The sequence below is a fragment of the Salmo trutta genome, chromosome 21, assembly GCF_901001165.1.
Source record: "Salmo trutta chromosome 21, fSalTru1.1, whole genome shotgun sequence".
Classification (NCBI taxonomy): Eukaryota; Metazoa; Chordata; class Actinopteri; order Salmoniformes; family Salmonidae; genus Salmo; species Salmo trutta.
In genome coordinates, this window is record NC_042977.1 from 23,113,764 (window position 1) to 23,134,534 (window position 20,771).

Consider the following 20,771-nt stretch of genomic DNA (forward strand, 5'->3'; position numbering starts at 1 on the left):
ATATCAAATAACCAGAGCAATAAACCATAATAGTGAGGTCATGCCTCTCTGAGGCCTAAGGACGTTGGCACCAGTCCCAAGACTTGCACACCAGGCAAACAAGCCACTGCTAAGTGACAGTGTTGGCATTACAGAAGGCCATTTATTTCCACAGGGATATTTACATACCAGGCATCCTATCACCAATGAAAACTAGATAGAGCACACATGAAAAGGGCTTTCCAGCCAGGTACATGGTGGCCATAACAAGCTCAAGGACGACCGCCACTAACAATGAAGTGCAGCAAATGTAAAAAGAAGTGCAATTTGGCAGAACGGGATGAAATTGAAGAAATGCACACCACTGATTGACATAAAATAATACAAAGTCAGAAAGAAGAACATCTGGGTGGTATGATAAGTGCCGTGTGCTGCCAGCCATGCTTAACTGTCAGTTACTGTCTTACGGACTGAGGCAGTCAGAGGCAACAAACAAAATGGCAAATAAATGCTCTTTCAAATCCTCTGCTGTACTCAGTGTATACTATTTATCATGTAATGAGAGGCTAGCCAATCAAGTCAAGGAGAGTTTATGCATTCCTTTGCATGCTTAGATTTCAGACTGATATGCAAGTGGATGTGCAGTGGAGTGGAAAGTTTAATGTCTCTATTATATGATAATGTCCATAGTAATGAAATTGCAATAGTACATTTATTTGTTGTTGATAATGTTCATAGCCTCTCTCTCTCTCTCTCTCTCTCTCTCTCTCTCTCGCTCTCTCTCTCTCTCTCTCTCTCTCTCTCTCAAATCTATTCTCCAGACAATTTGTATTTCTAACATTTCCCCAAACTCATGATTCAAATGGTAATTGATGACTTTACTACATGACCTACACATGTACAGGCAAAAAAATAATCCAAGCACAACACCTCATTTTATTTCAGCAATTCCACAACATTAATGCAGTTATTGGACTCTCAAAACATCATAAATCATTGGAGAAAAATAGCCAACTCCCTTTCTTGTGGGAATGTTTGAAAAGTTTACACAGCATAATAGACCCTCCTTGATTGATTGGGTTTCCTCCACTGTCCTGGCGATTAGCTGAAGGGCGAGAGCTGATTTCTTGATGACACCAAGATAAATCACTTTTATTTATAAACTCTGTGTTTGTGACTCCCATCTTATTAAAATAGTCTGAGGTTTTTCCCAGGTTGTTCAGAGGCACAGTGAGTTTTATGTGATGTGACAATGTGTGTTTGGTTCCCGTGCTCTGTGACAACCTTGTAAATGTTTCTTTTTTACCTTGCAAATGCTGCACTTTATATATTAGAGACACAGAGGATTCGTACAGTGAAGAGGGACATTTAAATATGTCTTCTTTGTCAAGACCAAAGGTTCCTTGTTCACTCTTGTCAAATGGTACAATTGATAAATCCTAGAAACACAGCTATTCCAGTAGTAGATTTATGACAGCCATTTTTCACTCAAGGTGTATGTTTTGTAGGTAATGAAAGACAAAATAGTACTTTAACATATGAAATGGAGATACCATAGCAGTACGGCAAATTGTTGAACCATCACAATCAGTGTAAAATATTTCAAACATATCCAGATGTAATATTATATCAACAAAAATGTATGTCCTCCAGCACATATTCATTTGAGTTCCAACATGTAGGCCTATCGTGAATAAAATGAATAAAGGTTTGAGCTAAAAAACACCTTTGAACTGGAATTGTGACTGACATTTACAGGTAAGATCCACAATACGGTGTACTCATTAGAATGCAAATACAGTTGGCCTATTCCAAAAATGTGGTGTTATGTTTCAAAAATGCAGTTGAATTCAGAAGTTTACATACACCTTAGCCAACTACATTTAAACTCAGTTTTTCACAATTCCTGACATTTAACCCTCGAAAAAATTCCCTGTCTTAGGTCAGTTAGGATCACGACTTTATTTTAAGGAAGTGAAATGTCAGAATAATAGAGAGAATTATTTATTTCAGCTTTTATTTATTTCATCACATTCCCAGTGGGTCAGAAGTTTACATACACTCAATTAGTATTTGGTAGCATTGCCTTTAAATTGTTTAACATGGGTCAAACGTTTCGGGTAGCCTTCCACAAGATTCCCACAATAAGTTGGGTGAATTTTGGCCCATTCCTCCTGACAGAGCTGAGTCAGGTTCGTAGGCCTCCTTGCTCACACACGCTTTTTCAGTTCTGCCCACAAATTTTCTATAGGATTGAGGTCAGGGCTTTGTGATGGCCGCCCCAATCACTTGACTTTGTTGTCCTTAAGCCATTTTGCCACAACTTTGGAAGTATGCTTAGGGTCATTGTCCATTTGAAAGACCCATTTGCGACTAAGATATAACTTCCTGACTGATGTCTTGAGATGTTGCTTCAATATATCCACGTAATTTCCATCCTCATGATGCCATCTATTTTGTGAAGTGCACCAGTCCCTCCTGCAGCAAAGCACCCCCACAACATGATGCTGCCACCCCCGTGCTTCACAGTTGGGATGATGTTCTTCGGGTTGCAAGCCTCCCCCTTTTTCCTCCAAACATAACGATGGTCATTATGGCCAAACAGTTCCATTTTTGTTTCATCAGACAAGAGGACATTTCTCTAAAAAGTCTGATCTTGGTCACCATGTGCAGTTGCAAACCGTAGTCTGGCTTTTTTATGGCAGTTTTGGAGCAGTGGCTTCTTCCTTGCTGAGAAGCCTTTCAGGTTATGTCGATATAGGACTCGTTTTACTGTGGATATAGATATTTTTGTGCCTGTTTCCTCCAGCATCTTCACAGGGTCAATTGCTGTTGTTCTGGGATTGATTCGCACTTTTCGCACCAAAGTATGTTCATTTCTAGGAGACAGAATGCGTCTCCTTCCTGAGTTGTATGACAACTGCGTGGTCCCATGGTGTTTATACTTGCATACTATTGTTTGTACAGATTAATGTGATACCTTCAGGCATTTGGAAATTGCTCCCAAGGATGAACCAAACTTGTGGAGGTCTACAATTGTTTTTCTGAGGTCTTGGCTGAGTTATTTTGATTTTCCCATGATGTCAAACAAAGAAGCACTGAGTTTGAAGGTAGGCCTTGAAATACATGCACAGGTACTCCTCCAATTGACTCAAATTATGTCAATTAGCCTATCAGAAGCTTCTAAAGACATTACATCATTTTCTGGAATTTTCCAAGCTGTTTAAAGGCACAGTCAAATTAGTGTATGTAAACTTCTGACCCACTGAAATCGTGATACAGTGAATTATAAGTTAAATAATCTGTCTGTAAACAAGTGTACTTGTGTCATGCACAAAGTAGATGTCCTAACCAACCTTGCCAAAACTATAGTTTGTTAACAAGAAATTTGTGGAGTCGTTGAAAAACGAGTTTTAATGACTCCAACCTAAGTGTATGTTAACTTCGGACTTCAACTGTATATTCAAAAGATCTAGCCTGAAAATGAAACACTCAGCTGAATGTGCTTTTTATCTGAACATTGATTCTCCATCATAAGGCATGATTTTATTTTGTTACAAATATTTTTTTGGTCTTTGCACTTGGTTATCTAAAAAGCAATGTGTACTTTCCACATCTAGATTTAGATGGAGCAATATGTACACAGCTGTATCCACAGACCTTTTGAAATCCTCTCAAAAAGATATTACATTTTAACCATTCATTTTGCCACTACGTTCAGCTTCTTTTGGTATAGTAATGTTGCTGAATAAATAAATAGAAATATTTACTATTAGGCTTCCCAACCAAATTTTAAGCACAAATACATATTTTACAGGATTTTGAACGCCAGATAAAATGGAAAGGCAAGGATAACATTTTTTGGGGATGATTATCATAATAAACCATTAAAGGGATAGTTCACCCAAATTACAAAATGACACATTGGTTTCCTTACCCTGTAAGAGGTCTATGGACAAGGTATGACAGCAATCCATGTTTTGGTTTAGTTTCCCTGGCACAGTTTCCACATGCTAACGTTTTAGCATTTGTGGCACAAAGTCATGAGAACGATATTAGAATTTTCTGTGCATCATGTTAAACTCATCTATAAGTGACTTTGTTGGGCTTTACATTCAACTTTAGATACTTTAAGAAGATTTGGACATGATGCGTGAAAAATGCTAATATCGGTCCATGACTTGAATGAGATTTCTGCAACAAATTCCAAAACATTAGCATGTGGAAACAGTGCCAGGGAAACTAAGCCAAAACATGGATTGCTGTCATACCTTGTCCATAGACTGCTTACAGGATAAGGAAACCAATGTATCATTTTGTAATTTGGTTGAACTATCCCTTTATGCATAATCAACTCATTCAGCCCATCAGACTCTTTCAAATGAAATCATTCTGTAACCAAAGAAAAAAGCGTTAGAAAGGGAAATCCTCTTCTGTTTCCTCAACTTCCTGCCAACAGATGAACAATCCAGAGCAATTATTTTCCAAACTCAGTTCCTCGCTCTTTATATTAAAAACTCTGTGCAAAGCAAAATCTGTTGTCATGACATCACTCCACATCCAACAGAGCCAACACACTCCAAGCTCTGTCAGCCAGTGTAATGGAATGCTCTAGACATCTCAGAGAAATATATGTACATGTTTTCCAAACCAGATGGATAAATTGGCAACTGACTAAAGAGTAACCAGCAGTGCAGCACAGCACTCTCTGGACTCTAATTTAGACTGAGCTAGCTGCACAACTGGCCCAGCTCTGCCTCTGAGGAATTGGGCAGCTTGGAGTTGAAAATCTGGAGGGAGTCTCGGATGCGCACCACCTCACTAGTGGAGAGCTTGAGCCTGTGGCGGAGCAGACATGAAAAGAGGTCCAATGGCTGCAATCCAGGCGGGGAGAGCCGGTTGATGCGGTCTCTCATCTCCAGCAGCATATGAAAGGCTGCGTCCTGGGTGCCTTGCGTGTAAGGGTAGTCCAGCTGCAGAATCAGGTCTTTGATGCCCTCGGGGTCAAAGTGCATGCTGTAGCCGAACACCTTGAGACTGTTGATCTTCATGTAGCCCAGGTTGGACGTGTGGTCATCCAGGTCCAGGGGTTCGTAGAAAAGGGTCTCGTTGACGGTGGGGTCATCGGTCAGGATGCGGCTGCGCAGGTAAATGTGCACCGTCTCGAAGAAGGACTTCCACTTGGTGCCCAGCATCAATGTCCAGTTGTAGCACTGCAGAGAGGCATCCACCTTAGTTCTTTCCCAGTCTGGGAAGTCCTGTTGGTTGATAGGCATGAACCAACTCTCTGAGTGGCTACCCCCAAATGGGTTGACATAGATGGCAGGCACAGGCTCCAGGGTACTGTTTTTAGTAGAGCAGATCTGGAATGAGATTCCCATTAGCATATGAATGAGGTTGGATTTGTTTTTGTTGCTCTTTAGAGTGAGGAGCATGCGTTTCCTCCAGGCTGGGTTGAACCAGCTGCCCAGACGCACGTCATTGCTGATGTAGATGGCATGGACTTCCATGCGACTGTCCAGCCGCTGGAGCAGGTACTTGAACTCTGCATCCGGCATGTCAAAGTCAATGTTCAGGTAGTGGTCCAGAGAGTTTGCTATGTTGGGCCGACAAGAGCCCAGGTGCAGGATGTTGCCAAGGTGGCAGGAGCCACAGCGTGTGATGTTGTCTGAGCCACATGAGAGGCAGGATGACCCCTCTCCGACCACACAGGGTACTGTCCCCTGGCAAGCACTACTGTGCTCTGCAGTGCAGGTGCAGCTCTGCACCTCCTCTGAAAACATGCCCAGGACTCCATGCTCATTGCAGTACAGGAGTGACTGGGCCCTGTTCAACCAAAATCCTGGTGTCCTAAAGAGAAAAGAGCGGAATATTAGGTAAATGAAATAAGCTAATTCGTAACAAGAAGGGAGACATTTGCGTAATGTGTTCTCTGCAAACATCAGTAGTCACATTTGTTATTAAGATTAACATAATTATTTTCAAAAACATAATTTGACTTTGGAATCATCTTTACTTAAAAAGCTTTATAAGTGCCCTTCATTATCAATAAATGCATTCATTCATTAATCAAATTACCTTTCCTTTGACTAACACTATTGTAGCCTTCAGAAAGGATAGAGGAAGAGTGCATAAAGGACATAAGTGAAGACGATGTTTTAACTTTCACTTAACATCATCCCATTTAGTGAGTGCCAAATAATGATTGATGTGGGCATCCGTCTTAGGGATTTAGAAGAATACCAAGAACCCTACGCAGAAGATCCTTCTTCCAGCTGTTCAGTTTACTCTGGAGGATAGGTGTCTTCCAGAATTATGCATAGCATGTTCCAGAACCGGCACAACATACTTATGAAGGATTGTTCTTTTAAGTACTAATATGTCATAGCTAATGTATTCTTTGATTTTATTAGATTATACGTGCTACACTTAATGTTCACTATAAAGTGAATTTGAGCTTAAGTGTATGTTCATGAATTATGTATTGGTAGGATGAGATATTTTTGGTGCAACCACATTTGAGGGAAAAAACACAAATATTGTAAATAAATTAACAATTGTGTACTTTGCTGTAACTTTCTACTAAGCACTATGTTGGAGTTGGTTCTGCAAAGACGAGTTTTCCTCAACCGGTTCTGTATTGGGAATTGCACTACATAAAGCTGAAATATGCAATTTTTTCCTTTCCGCAGACATGCATTCCAAAATGAGGGATTATATAGCACATGATGATGATGTAGAAGAAATCTTCTGGCTCAGCTGAGCTGAATAGATTGTTGTTATTTGTTTGAACAGAGTTTAATGAGTGAATGACAGCCAGAGGTAGTGCTTGTCACAGAAATGTGGGTGTTCAGTGGGCAAGTGGTTCACACCAACCTGTTGTCTCTAAGAGCACTTGATTACAGACATGCCACCGCAGACCTCACATCACCCAGACCCCTTCAATCAGGGTGGAGACACTAAACAGCTCTGTCTCTATTTCATTTCAGATGCTTGGCCTGGTTTTCGCACAGCATCAGATACCAAATTGCCTCTAAATGACAGACAACTCAACCATGTATATGTGATTAAGGGTGTACTATTTTAACTATAGGGAAAAGTATTAAGACCTAACCCAAATAAAATAATTTTGCTTGGTCAAATTACTTGATATAAAAGAGGACACAAAGTGGTGATAAAATGCCATGAAGTGGTTGTAAGTGGTTCTATGTAATAATGAATGTAATTTAAAGTAGGTGTAAGATGTTCAAAAGCCAATATAAAGACGTTTTCATCTCTGATGCGGCAGATATTATAATCTATTTGTGGAATGATTTGAGAGCATGTGATGTTCCCATTATCATACCTTTCTCTTGGGAGGCTGATCCTTGGCAGTTTGGGACATCTCTTGCTCAGAGAGAAGAGTTTCCTCACAATCTTCTGGGCTTTCCCAAGAATCAAATTGGTGCTGCTCTCCAATTGGATGTAGCGCCTCTGGAGAGCTGCATCTGCTGCCCAAAACTTGAATACCAAGGATGTGTTTAAAAAACGGTCTGTTGGTAGTTTTTTCATGAAGGCCTTGAATTCATCTAAGAAATTGAGAAACAATCACAAGAAAATAAGATTTGTGTTTTATTTAACAGAAAGTCAATCATTTCACATATCCATCAATACACTACATATTCTTCTTTAAATACCAGATATTTTAATTATGGATGGTACCTTTTATTGTGCAATTATGGTCCATATCCCTAAATCTACCATGGACAGCTCCTGGTATTTATATTCTTGGGATACTGTGCTAATTTAAACTATGCAGAGACTTCCTACTTATGCTCTAGGCAAGTTGTCTACCCATGCAGCTGACATGAGGTATCCTATCAAATCACTGCAATGAAGACACTTTTTTTACAATGCCCAACTGGGTGAGACCTGCAATTGTTATGGGGGCTGGAGCTTCTATTATCCCATGTGCTACTTTTGGCATAATGCAAGTGAGTGAATTTGCAGTGCACTGACGGGCTCAGGACATTAACAGTGCTCAATGATCCTGAGTGAACTACCTCGGGCTCTCAGAGCCAACACCAGATTCGTTTGATAACATTAGCTTTGGCATTACGGTGTTAGTTTAGCACATTCAACGGCTCAATTGTTTTACACATCAGGCTCACGGTGTCACATCTATTCATACTATCAATTTGAAATGCATGTGATGTAGCAATAGGTATTTGGATCGATGGATCCCTTAGTGTGTTCAGTGTTAAATGCTTTGTTTGTTGATGGTAGTAGTCAATTATTTAGTTGCGTTCTATCTCGATAGATATCCTGCATAATTATTTATTGACATGGGCATTACACCAGAGGAACTGCTAGTGAAAAAACCTTACCAGATGACTCTGTTGTCGGCATATGATCACATGCAGTTATGGTGCACTTTGGTGCTCTGACAAACACTACGTCCCTTTTTTTGGAAAACAGAATAAGCAGTGGTAAGTATATAACTGCCTTACTTACATATCCGGTACAAGGCAATCAGAGATGTTATGCCCTTATGGTTACCTACTTTCATCTGACACAAGGAGGCACTGTACTTGCTGATTTCATATGTGGTTAGACACTACATTATGCCCACATCAAATAACACATCTTCTTAGCATGCACTTACGCATTCTAACCACCCACCGGACAAGCCAAGGCTATCTAGTGGTAATATCATCGAATAAAAACCGCATCTTTCACCTTGCTTGTACCCTATAGCTTGCTGCTTGTCAGGCTCACCCACATACAGAAGTGAAACATTGGATGCATCCCAAATGGCACCCTATTCCCTTTATACAGTAGTGTTCTACTTTTTAACAGGGAGCATGGGGGCGGGAATAGGGTGCCATTTGGGATGCAGCCATTGAGTCTCTGCCTGACCAATAACTGGAGTGATCAATTCCTCTGCTACCCTCCACATGCACTGTATAACCCAGGTCGTTTGAATGATCATTAGGATTCACAGCACACAAAAGGAATTTGTCAGTCTATTCCCTTTTTTCTGGCATTTATGACTTTATGTTCAAATTGATGGACAATATCGGCCTTTCGAAATGTGTCAGATAAAGGGATGAGGTTATTTTCCATAATGGACACAGCCCATTCTCATTCTGTTGGGCTTATTAGTGATTCATATGACCATGAAGAGAACGGACAGGAAACTGATGGCTGCCTCGGCTTGTTCATTTAGCTCAAAAACAAGTATTTTGAATCATGGTTTTGCATGGCAGCGCTGCAACTATCATTTTATATTAGTGAGGGTGAAGCCATTATTTTAAATGAGGACATTGCTCTGCCATAAAGCTTGTGTCTTTGAGTTGTATGTTGCAATACATTTCAGCGCAGATGTCGTCTGCCTGGAGTACAGTGAGATATCTTCCCATTTCTCAATGGATTATGCTTAGTAAATCAAATAAATAATGTTGTTACTGAATACTGCACCTGTCAGGGTTGAATCTTTAAAGAATCCCCCTTGGATTCCCCACAACTCTTCCATTTCTTTGATTGTAGAAGTTATACACATATTGCTAAAGAGATCTAAGTTTACCATCCTTCCTTCAAACATATGGCTTCTTTTTTCTTTCCATGTGTATTCTACTCCTACTGGAATACTTCAAGTGGAAAACACAGTGACACATGGCTGTCAAGCCATCATCGCAAAGACATCAAATGGTTGCTTGTGGCACTTTGACGGCAACTACTATACAGTGCTTCCACCATATTTTACATTATAGTTAGAATGCACTCACTATATGGTACACTGACATAAAGTCGGCACTTGTTACAAGGTAAAACTTGTCGGGAATGGTAAACTATCTGTAGGAACTACTGCAATTGATGTTAGCTCTTTATGAACATGGTTCCAATTCTTCTATGGCATTTTTCAACACTTTATATTCCAGAGACAGGACTACGAAAAACACTTTCCCTTTCTCGCCGAATCAGATTCTGAAATATCAGATTCTGAAATATTAGATATTTAGGGGGATCTTGTTGCCCTCAGACTGAGCATGGAAAATGCAATCTGTATCGGATTGGAAAGACATCATCATGTGCAAATAAACTAGTTGATGGATACTTTGATGGCTTTCTTGCGGCATATATTGTGATACGGAACTGGACTAATTAACGTTACGTTAATATCTTAATAGATGCTTTTGTTTAGAGATTAATCTAATCCCTTAAGGACTCCTCCAATTTTCTAAACACGAATTAAGAAATCCCTTCAGAATGAGATTGTACCACTTGAGATAAGCTGTAAAATGTGTAAGCTAAGACACCATACTGTCACACCCTGATCTGTTTCACCTGTCTTGTGCTTGTCTCCACCCCCCTCCAGGTGTCGCCCATCTTCCCCAATATCCCCTGTGTATTTATACCTGTGTTCTCTGTTTGTCTGTTGCCATTTCGTTGTGTTTGTAAAACCTACAAGCGTTTGTTTCCCTGCTCCTGCCTGTTTCTTGCTCCTGTTTTCTAGTCCTTCCCGGTTTTGACCGTTCTGCCTGCCCTGACCCTGTGACTGCCTAATGTTTTTGTATTTTACCCCACAGTTCTGGATTATTGACCCCTGCCTGCCCTGAGACTGCCTGTCGTTCTGGTTCTTTTACACCCTCTCTGGATTATTGACCCCTGCCTGCCTTGACCTGTCGTTTGCCTGCTCCTGTTGGTTGGAATAAACTTTTGTTTCTTCAACTGTCTGCATCTGGGTCATACCTTAAACGTGATACATACATGAACTTCAATGACTAATCAGGTAAACACTTTTTTATCTAACTAAAGGCACTGCCATGGAATCACATATGGCTGCAGTTAACTAGACTGAAAAGTATGTTTTTAGATTATATTATTAACCAATGCAAAAAGCCTAAGAATCACTATGTAAAACCATAGATCAAATATGTATTACTCCCAGCCCACAGCCAAATAATGATTAGCGGAAGCACTGTGTTTGATTTGACAGTCGGAGAAAGCAACACATACTGTATAATCTTACCCAATGACAGGTTCTGGTTTGCATTGATAGTTGAGCTCTATTGCCTTGTAAATGGCTTATAATTGTCTCTCTGTTGGATAACTCACAAAGTAACATAATGCTGTCTGAACAGCCATTCACTTTCTTAATGTGAGACTTGCAGCTTTTCCATCAGATAAACAAGTATTTCACCTAGGCTCAAGGAATACTGTGGTTTTACTATTTTTTCAAGAGCCTTTCTTCAAGAAATCAATATTTTGCCTTGAACATATATATGAACATTGTTCATATGAGAAATGCACCTCACTTTCTGTCAGTGCTGGTAAAGCCTGAACAATAAATATATTTGGCCTTTGCACACACAGTTGGGAAAGCAATGCTATCAGATTTCTGCTTATTGAACTCTGGTGGGTGATTTTAGTATGGACAAACACCACTGCCATGCTATAAGGTTTCACAAACTCTTAAAGAAGATCAATCTCCACTACTACAATGATTCCTCTTTCCAAGGTTGGTGTTTGTGACGATCATCCTATGATATTAGTCACATAATCCAAAGACATGCTTTTATCAATAATCCAAAATTGCAAACGGTTAATGGTTTATGATAAACACATGCATTTATGAATTGTATAATGTGGGGTTAGCGATGTCCTTTTGGTAAATTATTACCTTGTTGTTCGTAGAGGGTTATCTGTTCATTTCCAGAGAATTGACAGGCAATGGGTTGCGTTCAAGTGCGCAAGGTTTATTCAGTGTATGGGTATAGCGGAAATGTCTTATCTCGGGTGGACGTACATGTTCTTATCCCAGATTGTATTTATGCTAAAAGAATGGTTGCACTATAATTGATATGTGTGCTCAAGGTTATTCGTGTGTGTATTATCTGAAGACGTTTAGATGTTATTTCATGCTGTTGAATGTTAATTGATCATAATGTGAATTGGCTTGTTCTCATTGGTTGCATCATAGGTATTGGAATTTAAACCCCGTCATTCCTTCGTTTGCGAGACAGGGAACAGGTTGGCATGCTGCTGAGTTTCCAGGTGTTATTGTAGCCTGGGTTTGGTTTGAAGAGCTCTATTTGATACAGTTTATTATGTTTGTAAATACTTGTACATTTTGCTGACTATATCTTCACTTTTGCTAATAAAAGCCTCACGGTGGAAAATAAAAATTAGTTCTGCTTCGTTGCCTCCTCACAGTAAACTCCGAACGCTGGGTCTTTCTCACAGTGCTGAAACATAAAAACCTGACACCGACTCTCTTGATCTAAAAATCTCAGATAATTCAGTATTTAAGGTGGGGAGTGTCACGCATCAAGGTAAAAAAGAAGTGCAGTACATATGCTGCTGTGTTTGTTGTTTGCAGAAACATCTTTGTTGTGATATCGCAAAAACATGTGGCAGTTTCACCATTAAGAATTCCAGCTTTAAGGCTAACGTGTGTAGCAAGATGGAATGTCACAACCTCAAGATGGCCTTATGATTTCTTAGGAAAGATCTACAGATGCTTGATAACTGTTTCCTTTGATAATGATATACTGTACACGTGAGTTTAGAAACTTATACATTTGGCCATGTTCGGAAACTGTCTTTTTGTTGTTGCCAAGAAAAATATCAAACTCCTTTTGTGTATTATGAATAGGCATAAAAAAGTATTAAATTACTCTTGCCAGGTCAACTTTGACAACAGAGAGGGTAACACTAGAAGCTTTAGTAAGCCCACAAGTTACTTAGCATGGTTGTTTGAAGATGTAATTTTTTTCCCCAGTCATGCGGTGAGATCAGACCTGAATAATAGATTGTGTGAACATGAGGGGTTCAATCATTCAGGATTTGCCAAGCAGCTGCGGTGAGCTCCAAAAGCACAAATATCATACCCCCCCAAAATGCTAACCTCCCCTGTTATTGTAATGGTGAGAGATTTGCATGTCCTGGGGATATGATATTTGTGTGTCTGTAACTTTCTCACTCATCATTATTCACAATTCCTTCAGGATTATTATCCATAACCATGGTAGCATCCACATTAATGTAGAAGTCTTTAGAAACATATTCTATTCTTATTTACAATAAAAGTGACTCCAAAATGACACAATACATTATTTCCCATTTGTTTCCATTGGCCACAAAATAATCTGAAACACAACTAAAACAAACAGCAAATGCATCCAACAAATGTGTAGATTAACAAGCTTGATGTAGTAGTTGCGTGCTATAAATATGGGACCAAATTCTTCAATACACATTTATGTGAATTTGTCCCAATACTTTTGGTCCGCTAAATTGGGGGGAATATGTACAAAAAGTGCTGTAATTTCTAAACGGTTCACATGATATGTAAAGTTGACAGTCTGCACTTTAAACTCATAGTCATTGTGTTATTTCAAATCCAAAGTGCTGGAGTACATAACTAAAACAATAAAACATGTGTCCCAATACTTTTGGAGCTCACTGTGTTTCTCAGAATACTTGCCTGAAAATAATGATTTTTATACTTTGTGAGCAATGCATTGTGAGAGAGATACTGCCCACAAAATATGTACTTTAAGTGCCATAGATATCGCCTGCTATCCATCTACCAAAGCCGATGCTTTGGGTACATTTCTGAGGAGATTATGTTGAGCTGAGTCATATATTGGAGCTGGGCACCAGTTTCTCTAACCTGACCAAGGGCGCGTATCAAGAATATACTGTTTCATTGCTCCTACAGCATGAAAGCAGTACACTCCAGTATGTTACACCAACAGGCCGCAGTTGGAATGAGACAGTGTACAGTCAATCTGGTCTCAGAATATTTTGTACTATTCTGTATGTAAATCTGTGACACTCAATTTAGTATGTTATGTTATGGTATGTATTCATTTGTGGATGTCCATCATCCATTTCCATGATATGTTACGAATTGCAATTCATACAATATGTTAAGAATTTGCAATACGTACGATATGTTATGAATTCCAATTTGTTGTGGCTAACGTTAGCTAGGATGTGGTTTAGGGGTAGGTGTTAAGGTTAGAGTTAATGTTAGGGTTAAGGTTAGGGTTAAGAGTTAGGTTACATTTTTTTTAATGTATTTAACCATTATTTAACTAGGCAAGTCAGTTAATTAGGACCAGGTAAACATTAGAATTCTCATACATTACAATAAAAAATGTTTTGTATTTGATGGTTCTGGATATTAAATTGTATTAACCTTGGGCGTTATCAAGGTTGTTTGTATAAAGGAACTCAGATGGCCTAGTTAGATGAAGACAGATTGGATTTAACTATGCTCCCACTTACAGATAGTGCGTCGTTTAAACTGATCTGTTTTATATACCAAACATTACCTTTAAATTCCCTTTATGGCAGAAGGATTATTTTGTAATATTGTCAATAATTTCAATAGTCTTAGAGTTGTGATTGACAAAGCTAGCCTACATGTGACTCAGCATCTCCCTATTTTAATCATTGTTCATTGATTCCACTGCTTTCCCTCCATGGGAGACCAGAGGAAACTCACATCATGTTATTTCCCTCTTCTCCCTCAAGCATCTTTTAGGTGTGCACTTGCTTTGTTTCATTCCACAGAATGTTCACCTTGTATTACTTTACAAGTTGATTTTCTGGTGCTTTTATATTGCTGCCGTAGAAGGCGGCTGACCCCCCCCCCCATGACCCACATCTTATCTTGTGATTTTTATTAAGTTGTATCTGGGTTTTGATTTATGTTTCAAAAATAGTATTACTTCTTAACTTATGCTGTACCACTGAGTTTGAACTACATTGAACTCACACTTTTAAACTAGATTGTGATAAGACTTACTGGGCAGGTTGAAAGGCCTATGAAAATTAACAGTGGAGACTAGGGCTGCATTCCAAATGGCACCCTATTCCCTATTTAGTGCAACACTTTTGATCAGTGCACATAGGGCTCTGGTTAGAAGTAGTGAATTATATAGGGAATAGGGTCTAATTTGGGACACAGTTTAGGAAATCCAAGTCACTGCTCTAATCTGGAGACTGCCTCTGACTGACATGCCGTTCACCATTCATTTTCTAATAGTAAATCTTAATTTTTTCTTCATGCGGGAATAAGAGGAAGCAGTGACCTTGCTCCTCAGCCCTCACATATGAACCATACGTGGTCCACAAATGCAAATTTTTGTCTTTATTTATCGATCACAGTACATTTACTTGTATTTCAGCAGTGCAGGAATATGAGAGTACCTTGCTCCGAGACAGTGTCCTATGGCGATGTAATAGCAATTATAGGTAAAACTTCACTGACAATGAAGAGCTTGTAGCAATCTATAAATCGTTGCTCTCACGGTAGGGAATTTAAGGAAGTTTTGTCTCTCCTCATACTATAATTTCTTTGGGCCTTGGGCAAAGTAAAGATAGAAATGTTTGCAAGGCTTATGTCGCACAGTACATTTATCAATGGGCTTAGGGCTTAGTAGCTCAAGAGGGAAGAACCAACCTGGGAGAGACTTGCTGTACCGTGGCTGGCACGGTGTTCATTTGAGCCATTCCAAAGTGCTATATGTACTGAGTTGATTTTTTATTTTTGCTTAACCTTTAAAACATAGAAAAATAATTCAAAGCTTAGTGTCGTTAACAGGGTATTGTGAATATATGAATACCACATTTTGTTTAAATTAAATTCAGAGTAATGAAGGACTCTTAATACCTCTTCAACTTCAGTGTATGAAGGGCGTTTTCTACTGTCCTGATGGGTAGCTGTCCCACTGAACTTACACAACTCTACTACACTTACATTCACATTCAACTTTATCTTCTGATAGACATGCACAGACAGCTGTCTTGGTATTTACGTGCAATAAAAATATAAATTACATCGATTTTTATTTTATTACATATTTGGACTAATAAGTAACATTTGGCCATTGTAATCTTGTGGTGGACCAGCCCACATATTACTCACACACAAATAGCTAGTGTTTATAAAACTGCCTTTATAAAGACCTGAAAATGAACTGCTTAATACTGTTAATGAGATCCTCATTTTAGTACTATGACATTTGATGAGCTGGACTCGACAGAGTGAGTCAGAATCTAATTGAGCCAGTGGAGACTACCCTTGGCATTACAAACTGTCCATGTTGAATGCATATGGTCGCAAACAGACAGAAAGCAGTTCATTGTTATTCGCTACTGAGCTGATCTGTACTCACAGATTTTCCCTGACATCAGTTTAAAGTTTTTCAATTACATTGTTTCGGCAAAAACATTTAAGTTTACAACTAGCTCAATTTGCTACAACAAACCACCAATATAGTCAAAAAAAGTATAAGTTATACACGTATGTAAGTAAAACCCGCTCATATTACAACATACTGAAGCAATATTTCCTGTTTGGCAGAAAATATTATAAACTTATTTTCCCAGAGAGGGAGTTGTATGTAAGCTATACCTTCACCTAGGCAGTGATTTTATCTCTTTAAGGCAGAGAGGAAGGATTAATACTATCCCCATAACTACATTCTCAGAAAGGGTCCCTTGGGAGAGCAAAGATTCTAGGAAATGAGAAAGTAGGAAGGGAGAGTATACATTACACAAGCCACCCCCCAGAGACATGTAATGCACCTCCAGCTTCCTTTGTACAGTGGGCATGTGGTCCTTTCCCCTGAACACTTTATGCATGCGTCCCAAATCGCATCCTTTTTCCTATAATGCACTACTGTTGACCAGGCTCCATAGGGCTCTGGTGAAAAGTAGTGCACTATATAGGGAAAACGGTGCCATTTATTACAATGGCTCTCTGCAGGCGATCCCGGTGAGAAATGGAGTCTGAGCTGAAGGATCCCTAACCACGCTAGATTACCCCATGTGGATTTGATGCACCTATATGAACAGGCACACAGAGTGAACAATAGTAGAAGATGAACTGCCATTGTCTCTCCTATCTTTCAGCAGAAGACCTCTTCACACATCTGTTCTACTTCGCTGAGCTACTGGTCAAGTTTGACGATGGATTACTTTCATGCCAGAAATAGAGACGGGGAAAGTTTTACTCACAATGTTTATGTATTCAATTGAGCAAGAAAGTATGTCGCATGACAGAAAGTTGATGAAGAGAGTAGCAACGTTCAACTGGTGTTTGAAATTGTCACGTTCTGACCATAGAAAGTTTTTATTTTCTATGGTAGAGTAGGTCTGGGCGTGACAGGGGTTTTTATCTAGTTTATTTATTTCTATGTTGGTTTTAGTTTCTTTTTTCTATGTTGGGGTTTTGTCTAGTTTCTGTATTTCTATGTGGGGTTCTAGTTTCTGTATTTCTATGTTGTTTTTTGGGATGATCTCCAATTAGAGGCAGCTGGTCATCGTTGTCTCTAATTGGGGATCATATTTAAGTTGTTGGTTTTCCCACTAGGTTTTGTGGGAGATTATTTTGAGTAAGTTTATGTTGCACCTCTTCGTCACGGTTTGTTGTTTTGTTAGTTAGTTTATTTGTATGTCTTGCATAGTTTCACAGTTATACTAAAATGTGGAACGATACACACGCTGAGCTTTGGTCCCATTCGTCAGACAGCCGTGACAGAAATGGTCTTAGAGAGCAGGTGTCTGCTGCTGTTTTAAAACTGTCCTGAAATTTTAAAACTGTCCTGTGACTCCTGCCCTGTCTCCAGACATCCTCAAAATAAACAAAAACTGACTCTCGGAGAATGAGTGCACAACTGGTAACTAGTCGCTTATAAATACAGTAGGTCAGTCAGTCAGGTGGTCAGCTTCTGGTAGAGACTTACAGTTGAAGTCGGAAGTTTACATACACTTAGGTTGGAGTCATTAAAACTTGTTTTTCAACCACCCCACAAATGTCTTGTTAACAAACTATAGTTTTGGCAAGTCGGTTAGGACATCTACTTTGTGCATGACACAAGTAATTTTTCCAACAATTGTTTACAGACAGATTAATTCATTTATAACTCACTGTATCACAATTACAGTGGGTCAGAAGTTTACATACACTAATTTGATTGTGCTTTAAATAGCTTGGAAAATTCCAGAAAATTATGTCTTGGCTTTAGAAGCTTCTGATAGGCTAATTGACATCATTTGAGTCAATTGGAGGTGTACCTGTGGATGTATTTCAAAGCCTACCTTCATACTCAGTGCCTCTTTGCTTGACATCATGAGAAAATCAAAATAAATCAGCCAAGAACTCAGAAAAAGAATTGTAGACCTCCACAAGTCTGGCTCATCCTTGGGAGCAATTTCCAAACGTCTGAAGGTACCACGTTCATCTGTACAAACAATAGTACACAAGTATAAACACCATGGGACAACGCAGCCGTCATACCACTCAGGAAGGAGACGCGTTCTGTCTCCTAGAGAAGAACGTACTTTGGTGCAAGAAGTGCAAATCAATCCCAGAACAACAGCAAAGGACCCTGGGAAGATGCTGGAGGAAACAGGTACAAAAGTATCTATATCCACAGTAAAACGAGTCCTATATCGACATAACCTGAAAGGCTGCTCAGCAAGGAAGAAGCCACTGCTCCAAAACCGCCATAAAAAAGCCAGACTACGGTTTGCAGTTGCACATGGGGACAAATATCTTACTTTTTTGGAGAAATGTCCTCTGGTCTGATGAAACAAAAACAGAACTGTTTTGCCATAATAACCATTGCTATGTTTGGAGGAGAAAGGGGGAGGCTTGCAAGTCGAAGAACACCATCCCAACCGTGAAGCACGGGGGTGGCAGCATCATGCTGTGGGGGTGCTTTGCTGCAGGAAGGACTAGTGCACTTCACAAAATAGATGGCATCATGAGGATGGAAAATTATGTGGATATATTGAAGCAGTACCTCAAGACATCAGTCTGGAAGTTAAAGCTTGGTCACAAATGGGTCTTCCAAATGGACAATGACCCCAAGCATACTTCCAAAGTTGTGGCAAAATGGCTTAAGGACAACAAAGTCAAGGTATTGGAGTTGCCATCACAAAGCCCTGATCTCAATCCTATAGAAAATCTGTGGGCAGAACTGAAAAAGCGTGTGTGAGCAAGGAGACCTACAAACCTGACTCAGTTACACCAGCTCTGTCAGGAGGAATGGGCCAAAATTCACCCAACTTATTGTGCGAAGCTTGTGGAAGGCTACCCGCAACGTTTGACCCAAGTTAAACAATTTAAAGGCAATGCTACCAAATACTAATTGAGTGTATGTCAACTTGTGATGAAATGTGATGAAAGAAATAAAAGCTGAAATATATCATTATTGTCACATCCTGACCAGAGAGAGCTCATATTTTTCAATGGTAGAGTAGGTCAGGGCGTGACTGTTTTTTTGTTGTTGTCTAGTTTATTTATTTCTATGTTTGGTTCTAGTTTCTTTTTTCTATGTTGGGGTTTTTGTCTAGTTTTCTAGGTTCTTTTTTCTAGGTTGGGGTTTTCGTCTGATTCCTAATTAGAGGCAGCTGGTCATCGTTGTCTCTAATTGGGGATCATATTTAAGTTGTTGTTTTTCCCACTAGTGTTTGTGGGAGATTATTTTGAGTTAGTGCATGTTGCACCTCTTCATCACGGTTTGTTGTTTTGTTTACTGTATGTCTTGCATAGTTTCACATATAAATAAAGATGTGGAACGATACACACGCTGCGCCTTGGTCTCCTTCATACGACATCCGTGACAATTCTCTCTACTATTATTCTGACATTTCACATTCTTAAAGTGGTGATCATAACTGACCTGAAACAGGCCATTTTTACTTGGATTAAATGTCAGGAATTGTGAAAAACTGAGTTTAAATGTATTTGGCTAAGGTGTATGTAAACTTCTGACTTCAACTGTATATTTCAGTAATGTTGAAGGTGTCTGACTAGTATTATTTAGCCAGCTAGAAGGATGAAGTAAGAAGCTAATGTTAAACGGAGCCTACCTTAGAAGTAGCAAAAAAATATGCTACTAAATTCTCATAATTTCAGAGAGTAGGCTACGGAGACGGACAGTGATGTGGCGCTCAGTGGTAAGGCTGAGGCAGGCTGCAATGCTTGCAGAAGGAAGCAGAGGAGAGAGAGAGAGGAAGCAAGCAGAGAGAGAGGTTAGTACAGAGTGGGGTCACCTGAGAAAATCTGTACTAATCTTATCAAACAATTTAGGAATTTAAATAAAATAAGACACATGGCTTATCTTCCTTATAGGCCTACATTAAAATGCTATAAAAATACAAATAATACAGTTCTAAAAATGTCATAAATGTTTGTTTTGTTGCTGATGCTATTTGTCAGCGTGAATCATTTCTCATATTTCCTCCCTTTCAGGGGTATAACATTACAATTGTATAGCTAATAGGCTATGTGTTTGTAGATCGACTGAGGTGAATGAACCTACAGCAGCCAAGGTGATAAAGGCAAGGGTCATTTTTTCTTGTTTTTGCTGTTCTCTAAATAGCATTTTAAAGCTTTTTATTGTATACAATTGCAGTAGCCTAAATGATCTTCAACTTACAAAAAATTCTAGACTCTTTTGAAATATAGTACCCTTTCTAAAATTGTTTGCTGCCACTGCTGTATGATTTAAGGCAGACGTGTGCTGCATGGTCTCTGATCATGTAAGCGAAATCACGTGCCTCCGGCATCAACATGTGAAGTCTGCACAGAATACAAAATCACAGGGATCGAAGCATCCCAAAGGGAACTATTCCCAAAGCCCTGCTTTATTCAACTCACGATTCCTCAATGTGTAGAGAAAACTATTAATACAATGGGTGCATATTTCCAGATCTTTGTGGCACACTCAGAACTTCAACTTTTGGCAAACCTCATCTTTGACCTGAAGATGTATTCAATCCAG

General features: G+C 39.3%; 1 protein-coding gene across 1 annotated transcript in view; it reads right to left on the minus strand.

Annotated features, from left to right (window-relative positions):
- Positions 1-4,274: 4,274 nt before the first annotated feature.
- LOC115156989 (BMP/retinoic acid-inducible neural-specific protein 3-like) overlaps positions 4,275-20,771 on the minus strand; it is a 102,322-nt gene continuing 85,825 nt past the window's right edge. The window contains exons 7-8 of the mRNA XM_029704807.1: positions 7,325-7,547; positions 4,275-5,829 (exon numbers count right to left, since the gene is read on the minus strand). Coding sequence (XP_029560667.1) covers positions 4,710-5,829; positions 7,325-7,547 — 1,343 coding nt within the window. The 3' untranslated portion in view covers positions 4,275-4,709. The remainder of the gene's footprint in view (positions 5,830-7,324; positions 7,548-20,771) is intronic.